Here is a 10850-nt window from a genome sequence, read left to right as displayed (position 1 = left end):
CTTGACCTATACGTTTTATTAGCAATATATATATTATGTCACATAAGATTGTAGAATGGGTTAAATTATATAATACTTCATCCGTTTTTTGTACTTGCAACACTTTTCTAAAAAGGAAATAATTAATTACTTACTTGTAACACTTTCTACTTTTACTTTTCCTTTCTCTCTATCTCTTTCCAATCACATGGGATCTTTTTTTTTTCCTCATCACCTCTTTCCTACGCAAATTTTGCATTGGAGTTGATGAAAAAAAAAATATTGCAAGTAAAAAAAAAAACGGAGGAAATATATATAAACCTTAACTAAGAGCACTATCCTTGGTGCTCTGGGTGTGCATGCGCGCACACTAATGACTAACCTATTTTTGGTGCTCTTAAGAGCGCACAATAATATGGGCATGATGAAGATAGTGTGACAGAGATGATTGGAGGATTTGTATTGCTACGATCGAATAATCTTCTCATACTGGGTTAACTAGAACTCGAAGGTAGAACTTAGATATATACTTCATGTATACAAAAAGTTTAATCTAAAAGATTATACATTCATCAAAATAGATTATTCATGTATCATCTTTCATAGCGAGATTGTGGCATTTAAAAAGGCAAGGCATTCAGTTGGGAGGCCAAGGAAGGAGTCCATGAAAATATCATCAATTGGATCAACCGTTGCCACCCCTACTAACTTGCAATTTCCATCTTTCTCCAATCTTTGTCCTCTCCCCTTTCTCATTTGCCCTTGTGATTCTTCAGAGGTCAAAATCGTTGAAACTAGTAATGGTGGTGCTTTGTAAATTGCTCCCATTGAAAACCAGAATTTTGCCTTGAATTCAAGATCAACCTACAATAAGTAACGTACATAAAACAACAAAACTCAGCTATCATAATATAGATGTACGTATGTAATAAAGAAAAGGCGTCTGGATATTAAAATACTTGCCACATGCTACCTTGTTCATGTAGCAGTTACCATTTACGTCTTTCTTTAACGTCAAGTTATCAACCTCTTATGGAAATGGGATAGGACCAACTAATCTACAAAATTAAAGCCATTTGTTCGCAATACTTTTTTAACTCTAGTTAACTATTAGCTAAATGCTTCTTTTATAATATAACGATGAAAACGAAGTAATATGGATATAAAAAAGAATATGTAAACAATTTCTTTTTGTAAATAAAACCCTTAATCTCATACTCCATGCAACGACAAATATCCACAATAATTACTACTATATTGCTAAATAAATACTATGCTGCCACACGACTTACCATTCAAAACTAGCAAATTAGACAACATGACCTAAAAGATTGAATAATTTTGTATAAAAATGGAAGTATAAAGATGATTATAGTAAAAATATGACATTGCTCCCTTTAACCCCTTACTACCCCCAATTGTTGTCACATTAGTTGCGAGTATATAGTCGCAAAGTCATCTTATTAATCCTTCATTAAGCATAACCTAGAGTGCACAAGCAAAAATAACACCAAAATGCCAGATGAAAAAGTTCAATTAATAAACTTGTACTATCTCTAACCTTGCCTGACTCTTTATCAATGCTTCCTTTGAAGATTTCTGGCACAATATCAATCCTCAAAAATGGTGGCAAAGGCAACCCCAAAAACTTAGTTGTCCCACTTGTTAATGATGGTATATAAAGCTTACCAACATCAAAATCAACCAAAATCTTGCCATTTAAGTCATCTTTGCCACTTCCACTCCCAAATCCACCATTAGCATCATACTCAAAATCTGGGTATCTTGAAATACCAAGCTTGCAACCTCCCATAGTCTTAAATTCAACATTATAATTACTTGATGATTTTAATTCTAGAGGTTCATTAAATGTGGTATTTTCTTGGGTTTTTTGTATGGGAGAAGATGAAGATAGGGCTTGTATATGGGTTTTATGTACTTTTGGTTGTGATAAACAATATGAAATCAGTAAAGAAGAAGGTAGTGTTTTTTTAGCAGGAATATATGTACATGGATTTTGAGGTTTTAGGGAGAAATTAACATGATAACTCATCTTTTGAGTTACTAATTTCCAACCCTTTTCTACTCAAATAAATTTCTGATTTCTATTGTTTGGGGATTAAAAGAAGAAAAAATGTAACAAAAATGTGCGGTTGGGTTTTTGTTTCGGAAGCTCGGATCTTTGTTTTCATCAGTGCCACAAGCTTCAAATTGGTGGGTCCACGGAAATATACATATGTGATGACAAATAAAAAATCCAACAAAAAGGTTTTTAAGGAATAATCCAAAGATTAACGTAATGCAAGAAGGTAGCTAAAAAGTTAGAATTTTTTTCTTGAATAATGCAAAAGTGGGTTTTAATTCCCAAAATATGCCAAAAAAAAAAAAATTCCCTGCGTACCGTCCACGTAGGACGGCACGCGAGAAACTGATTTTTTTTTTGTTTTTGCCCACAAAAACCGCTACTCACAGTAGCGGTTTATAAATATAAGCCGCTACTCTAAGTAGCAGTTTACATGGGCAAAATATTGCAAGCACAAATCAAACTCTGCTACTTGAGTAATGAACCGCTACTTGAAGTAGCGGTATACAACACACACAAATTTTTTTTTTTTTTTTTTTTTTTTTTGTAAACTGCTACTTCAAGTAGCGATTTTACTTAAGTTGAAAAAAGAAAAAATTCTCGCGTGCTGTCCTACGTGGACGGTACGCAGGGAATTTTTTTTTTGGGGCATATTTTGAGAATTAAAACCCACTTTTGCATTATGTAAGGAAAAAATTCTAAAAAGTTAACTTATCTATTACGATTTTTCCTAAATGTTTTTCATAAAAATGATCTTAGAATTAATATCAACTTCTCAATTATTACTGGTATTTTTATAATAATCACAATCAAGGATTATTCCATAACATCCACTATTCAAGAGTGCATTCTCAAAATGATCTACTGATTGTTATCCATAGTTTTTCTTTCATTAGTAGATCTTGTCATCAGGTTTTACTGAGAGAAGATATCTTTTTTTTTTTTTACAACGGAGAAAATGTGCATTAATTAAAACAAAAGTACAGTCTAGCGCTAATACAACTAAACAAACACAAAGAAACTTAATTGAGTTATACTCGTTCTATCATAACAATTACAAAAACATGAATAACTTAAACTAGGATAAAACTGCTCGATAAAGAGGTATGAGTTGATACATGATTGTAATGAATCTATTCAGCTGGTGGATGATGATCGCCAGAACCCTGATGAAAGGAGTGGGAGGAGAGGGCTGATTTCAAAAGCGAGGCAATAAAGTAACAGCGAGATTAGGAATTCGCAACAGGACCAATCCCAGTGACCTTCTGTCACATGGGATTCTACGATCGTGTTTCCTGGAAGAGTCACATTCCTTTGTGACTCAATACCCTTTTCGAAGGGTATTTTAGGCTTCTCCTTAAGGAAAAACTCAAATGAGTTGACACGCTATAAACCCAATTGACAAATTAGAGAGCCGCCTTCAGATATCTTTTTGTCAAGGCAACGATTGATAAAATCATTACCAAGCGAGATTGAAATCTAAACATTGTTAGATCATGAAGAATGATCCGATTTTCAAAATCGGATAAAACAAACCCCCAACCATGAAATCTCTTGCCACGCAAATCCTAACCAACAACATAAAACAGATCCAACATCTTGAACACAAGGACTACCTCCAACAATTAAGATACTGAACTTCTATACATCGCCCAACAATTACTTAAAATCGCCCAAAAAAACAATGCAATTACATTTATAACCTTCCTCTTTTTTTTTCTTAAATCAACACCATCCACCTCACCTCCTGTATGCCTGGCTGCCGCCACCACCACCATCTCCCTCACCTCCTGCCTTCCACCACCATCTCCCTCACCTCCTGACTTCCACCACCACCCACGCACCTCACTCCACTACCCTCACCTTCATTGAAATTACCCCTCCCTCTCCTTCACTGTTTACGTACCACCCTCACCCTAACCGCTTCTCTCTCTCTCTCCTGAATGAGCTCACGCATTCTGCGCCACGCCAAACTAGCCCTAGCAACTACTAGTATGGACCCCTACCTCAAGTACTACTACTAGTCTACTACTACAACTACTTCTTCTCTATTTCTCTCTCCACATCAATGAAGTTAAAAATTCTGCAAAAACATCAATATATCATCTTCACTATTTTAACAAACTCTTCACTTTTTCTTTCTTCTCCACTTCATCATTTTTCCTTTTTAGTCAGATTATTATAAAAAAGATTCGATTTACTCCCAGAAAATCAAATAAAAACCATTCAACTCTTATTCAAAGCTACGTCGAAATTTTTTTATACTCGAGAACGTCATGGCCGGACGTTCGCCCCATGGGCTGAACGTCATGGCGGGACGTTCTCGAGTATAAAAAAATTTCGACACAAAGGTGGCTGCAGTGGAGGTCGACGGTGGTAGTGGGAAGGTAGATGGTGGTGGGGTGGTGGGGAAAAGAGAAGGTGAAATGGCAGTAGGTTGGTGGTGGTGGGGGTGGTGGATAGTGTAGAAAAGAGGAAAGGGTAAATTGGGCTATAAAAATATATATTTTGGGCGATTTTAAGTACTTTATGGGCGATGTTTAACAATCCTCTTAACAAAAGTATCAAGCAGATTGAATTAACAAACAACAAAACCATACTAAAATTTTATTGTTTTCATGTTCTTTTGGCATTTGTGCCTGGTTAAAATGTGATAACTACAAAAAAAAAAAAAACTCTCAAACCCAAAAATTCAACTACATAATCAATTGCAAAATAAAAACACAAAAATTTGAAAACATATAAATCAATGTGAAATAAAATAAAAAATAAGATAAATCTTTATTATATAAGCCAAGGGAGGAGGTGTGGTGTCCTCTTCTGAAATAACTAAAATTACCCTTTAGTAATCTAAAATAATATTTTTCTTTTTATAAAAAATTAAAAAATGAGAATCAATGAAACTTGCCATATGAGTAGGTCAAAAATGGATCGGAATATCCAATACCATTAATAACTTGACAAATTAGATTGACATATTCAACCAAAAAAGTTAGCAACATATCGTGATAACATAATATTTCATATTTACAAAGTTCAAACAATATGATTTATTAACAGCTATAATTGTTAAAGTACTATACTAAAGTCGCTAAAAAGAAAATTATTAAATCATTGACTAAATTTTACCGTGACGGTATTAGACTAGGTTAAAAATCATTCACCTTTAATTTAAAAAGATAATAACATTTACAAAAGAACCTCAATCATTTACATCACTATCAAAATAATTTTAGATAAAAGAAACATGTCAATTTGCATATAACTACATAATATTGTGACACACGCATCGCGTGCATATGCAAGTTGCAACTAGTATGTACCTAAACGAAGTCATCTCTTCATCCTAGCGAAGACGAAATTTTTTTAAAGTTGAGTGAGAGAAGAAGAAAATTATGGATAGAGAACTGCCAAAGAGGAAAAAGAGAAAGAAAAGAATATGCGTGAAATTAGATGACCTCTCTTCAAATATACGTTTTATGTATGGCCTTTGGTCTATATTAGTACTAGCGATTGATGCACACGATGCGTGTCTCACTTTTTTAGAACATAATTTATAATTTTTTTGGACATAAACAAAAGTAAATTTTGAATATTAGACATGTTTTTTGGGCTAGTTAATTTTGTTGATTACGCCTATATCACTTAATCAAATCCGTCTTTTATTATTTATTTTATTTATACTTTATTTAAGATTATATTGGGGGACACCATAGCTCCCCGACTTATAAAATAAAGATCAGTGTGGACTAGGTTCATTAAGAATTTGTCTCCTATTTGAAATCTATACTAATATATTAAAAGGCATGCGTAAACGAGGAACGGTGCCACGTGGCACTCTCCCTAGGGAGTTTTAGTTCATGTAATCCATGTACAATAAAAAAAATTAGAAATTGCATAGTATAGGTTTTGATCCCATGACCTCATGATTCATGTACTAAAGTTTTAACCACTAGACCAAATTGTATTTAGTGTTATCATATCAAAGTACAATATTAATAAATAGAATTTTTTCTTACTCGGGGCATAGCCCGGACCTAATAACTAGTTATTATTGAAAAAATGCTCATACTTGGAAATATTTTTGTAAATTTTTCAGTAGAACCTGGTAAGTGGTAACAATGTAATAGGCCTGGACAAGTGTCCATTGGCAATCGAGTAGAAATGAAACACGGCCGTGTAAAATTTGGCTGATTCAAAATTTAAGAACGGTTGGGCTAAAATCTGTTCCTTTTCTTAACAGTGGGTTTTATGGCCCATTTAGAAGGGATTTTTGATGGACATTCAGTAAACTGCATTATACAGGGAAGGGGAAACCTTAGATTATAAAACCATTTCTTTTGTCAGTACTATTAGCCAGAGGATGGTAGTGAGATCTGGTGCGAGGCTTATTTGGTCCCCCCTCCTGAGGACTTTTGTAAGCTTAATTTTGATGGCTCTAAATTAAGTAATGGTAATGCTGCTCTGGGCTTTGTAATTCGTAATAGTGGGGGGAGGTGCTGCTGGCTAGGGCTAAGTCCCTTGGGCCCCATGTTTCCATTGTCCAAGCTGAAGCTTGGGCTCTTAGTGAAGGTATTAAAGGAGCTCGTTCGCTGAATATTTCCCAGCTCATTATGGAGGGAGACAATTTGGTAGTTATTAATTCTATGAGGAAAGTTTGGCGTATTCCTTGGGAGATCTCTAACATTTTAGTGGATGCAGGTTTGGATGCTTCTTTCTTTTCGGAGTGCCAGTTTCCTCATTGCTTCCGCGAAGCAAATCGGGCGGCTGATTTTATGCCTAAAAAGGCGCATCTCTACACCTCTCTTTTGTACTGGTTTCCCCCGTACTGTATGGATTTTCCCTTTATCATCCGAAAGGATGTTTTAGGTTGGCCCCCTGATTAGTGGGTGGATTGCCTAAGTCTTTTTTCCTTATCAAAAAATAAATAAATAAAGAAAATAAAACCTTTTTACAAGATTATGGAAACAAGCATGTTCTATGGGAACATCATTCATGCACATTTTTGGAGAAATCGGGCTTTATCATATAATTTTGTATCGTATTTCCCCATTCACATAATATAGGGATTGTTAAACATCGTTCCAAAATTACTTAAAATCACTCTGGTTCCATCAAATATTTCTAACTTTACCCTTCTCTTTTCTTCTTACAACCACCACTTCCATTTTCACAACCACCATCGAAGCCACGCAAACCACTATCGAGGTCACGCATACCACCACTGAAACCACGCAAACCACCACAAGCAAGCCGGATTTTTTATGGGCGTCACCGCAGAACGTTTGGCATGGACGTTTCCACCATGGCGGAAACGTCCTATGCAGACGTTTCGACGATGGAAACGTCCTGGGCAAACGTTTTCGTGGTGGACACGTCTAGATTGGACATTTCCAATATGGTGGAAACGTCTGGCATGGACATACTATTATGGGTGTTTCAAAATATTGTGCGTATTTCACTTTTTATTAATTTGTTTTGACTAAATTATTCTCAATTTTTACACAAACGCATAATGCTGGGGGTAAGGATCGAACCCCTGACCTCAAGGGCCAAGAGGGAGCGCTCTACCCACTTGAGCTAACTCCTATCCTTATATATACTAGTCTTACATGCACGCAATGCGTGCGATAATGTGTGATAACAAATGAAGTAGAAAATAAAATTAATTGGGTAGAAAAACCGTCTTTAGATTTTATTTTTTCAAAAAACTGATATTCAGTTTAAATGTCTTACTTTCCCCCCTTTTTTCATTCAAATGAAATAGTTAGTTATCCTCTATTTTTTTTTTCCTTTTTCTATTTTTTGGTGTCCCCCATATGTTGCCTTATATTATATAATTATATATATATATATATATATATATATATATATATATATATATATATATATATATATAAAGAAGACGAGTAAACTAAAGATAAAAATAGGTCAAACTTGTTCGTGAGCAATTCGATAACAGCTTGGTTCATCAAGTTTGAGCTCGGCTTGAGTTCGGATGAACTTAAATGAACACGAGTTGAGCTAAAAAGAGTTCACACTCGACACGACTGATAAGCATTCCTAGAAGAGATAATAATAATAACTTAAATAAAATATTACTTTATTGCATTTATTTAAAATAAAACGAAAGAAGTACTAAGTTATTTTCACTAGTAGAGCCGGGGGAGTAGTCCGCTTCCAATCAAACGACAAAGTCGCTACTAGTGATGTTATTGAGAGGCTCAAGTGCTCAACATAAGCATTTTGAAGTAATGTATACTGTCTTCATTGAACTCTTACATGTGGACCACCAAAAAACCGTATGTAACAATTATGCTTCATACTGAAATGTAAGTGAAGAAACTAGGCCCTCCAAGATTTAGTTTCTAGATACAATATGATGGCTTTCAATTAAATATGGCACAAATCAAATTTCAATTGTGAAGAATCTGCAAAAGGAAGTACACTTGTTGAGTTGTTGATTAGTTGGTAGACCTACACAAAATGATCACCACCACGCACACATAAAATTGGTATCAAATGTGGACAGAATTATATCAATAATCAATACGACACCATGAGACATATAACTCGTGGAACTAGTCTAATTAGGACAATCAATTACAAAGACAATCACAAACATGTAAAGTAATCCATCCTTTTCAATTCACAATATAAGGTATATTATACTTCTTCAGTTTTTTTAAATCGCGTTATTTTATTTTTCACGTTTGTCGAGACGCTTTTTTGAACGTCAAGATTTTTAATTACGGAAGGTGCAAAAGATATAAGAATTTGAAATCCTTGTATTAAGACAAATCTAACAAGACCCCACTTGACTATATTATTTTTTCTTATATAATGATGCAAGGTAACTTAACAAAGTCGGTTGATGAATAGTGTCAAAAACAAAAAGGTGCAATAAAAAAAAAATAGTGGAAATACTTCTATATATATACTTTGTTTACCTAGAATCAATTGATGTTCCATACTACTTTTTTTCTTTTTTATATTATCGATTTATTTTAGATATTAAAATTTAGGAGAAGACGATAAAAGGACTATTCATATTGTGTAATTCAATAATTTTAGAAACGTGTTTGTTACCCATCTATAATAGGTGGGTAGTTATTCAAATTGGAAATTCAGCCATGGTGATCTTAGAAATGTGTTTGTTGACAGTAAGTAGTACCACTTTTTAATTAATAAGAAAACTAATGGATCTGGTGTACACTAACTTAGTTTTTACCGGATTGGTAATTGATATTAACTTCATACAGTGAGGTTTATAGAATCTCAACCACACGATTGGATTAGAGTTACAATACCATCTTCCTGCATGACATGTGTTTTAGCATATAGAAACATGTGGTTTTTGCATATTATAGCGAGTGTCTGAATGATACATTGAATTTCTAAATATTATAGTGAGTTTCTGAATGATATAGTAGTTTCTTCATGATATAGTGGATTGTTTAGAAATAATGTACTTTACAGCGTGATATAGGATGTTTTCAATGATATAGTAAGTTTCTGCATGCTATTGTGGGTTTCTACATGATATAACGGGTTTTTAATGATATAGCAAATTGTTCAGAAATAATACGTGTTTTTGATTTGATGCGCATTAATGATATTGTTCAAGCAAAGTTCACGTAAAAGAATTTGGTATGCTACTTTTTTTTACCCAACAAAAACTAAGTTAAGCTTCTTTCTCTATTCTAAGAAGTCAAGATTTCAATACTATACAGTATTCAATAAAGAAAGTAGGGCTCCCAATAACATTTTTAGTTTAAAAATAAAGTAGTCTTTCCGTTCTTGTTGGTTTTTCTAATTAGAATCTTGACACTATTTGAAATAATATAGAATTTTCCAAAAAAAATTCAATATCACTAGAAAAACATAGCCATGTAAGGTAATAAGGTCTTGTGTTTTTTTTTTTTTTGGTACAAACAAAAAAAATTACAAACTACAAAATAGAAAAAGGAACTAAGAAAGAGAAAAATAAAGCTAAACTACTACAACTAAAAGAAACTAGCTAGAAGGCACGTTGGACGTATCTAGTACCATATGAGACCAAGCCGCACCACCCAAGTCCTCCAATAAAATAGCATGAAAATCCGTGGGGATCACCTCAATCAACATTAACCTCGATTCTGATTGAGCACCAAGGTTAGCCAACCAGTTAACATAGCCTAATTAGCTTCTCTGGAATAATGACCAAGTTCTACTTTCCATTCATGAGACTTGCACTTGCAAATAATATGAATATATGGAGAGTGGACGAGAACCTCATCCATCAACAAGCGTATTACTACCTCTGAGTCCATCGACACTTGTAAATTTTTTGTGCCCCCCATCCCAAGCTATAATCAAACCTTTCAATACCGCAAAAAATTCATCTCTGGTGCACGTACAAATCCCATAATTCATTGCAAATACTTCGTGGATTTCGCCTCTGTGACCTCTAATAAAACCGCCATCATCGACAAGTCGCGGACTACCTTTAGCTTTACCATTTGTATTGAGCCTCACCCAACCCTCTCGAAGTTGCTGCAAGTCTGCCACCAAATAAAAACTTCCTGCCTTAAACCTCTTGAGTCTGGAACCTGTGAATTTCTCTCCAAAGCTTGGGTAATAAGACCAATAAGAGCAAAGATGAAACTCACTTGATCAATAGGGTCTTGTTTGATTTGTCTCAGTTAATACTTTAATAATATTAAATTTTTATACGTAGGTAATTACAAATTTATATATAATTAAAGATGTGCATTTGCAAATATATCAGTCGAATAAGAATATAAAG

At 34.1% G+C, this 10850-nt stretch overlaps 1 protein-coding gene across 1 annotated transcript; it reads right to left on the bottom strand.

The window, feature by feature from the left end:
• Positions 1-473: 473 nt before the first annotated feature.
• LOC104906459 (uncharacterized) lies at positions 474-2154 on the bottom strand. The gene is made up of 2 exons (XM_010695214.4): positions 1541-2154; positions 474-843 (listed from the first exon to the last, which is right to left on the bottom strand). The coding sequence occupies exons 1-2, from the start codon at positions 2030-2032 to the stop codon at positions 580-582; spliced, it is 756 nt and encodes a 251-aa protein (XP_010693516.2). The 5' UTR covers positions 2033-2154; the 3' UTR covers positions 474-579.
• Positions 2155-10850: the final 8696 nt, after the last annotated feature.

Source organism: Beta vulgaris, chromosome 3 (assembly GCF_026745355.1).
Source record: "Beta vulgaris subsp. vulgaris cultivar EL10 chromosome 3, EL10.2, whole genome shotgun sequence".
NCBI classification, from domain to species: domain Eukaryota; kingdom Viridiplantae; phylum Streptophyta; class Magnoliopsida; order Caryophyllales; family Amaranthaceae; genus Beta; species Beta vulgaris.
Note: the sequence above shows the minus strand (reverse complement) of the source record. Positions and strands in the feature narration are given on the sequence as shown.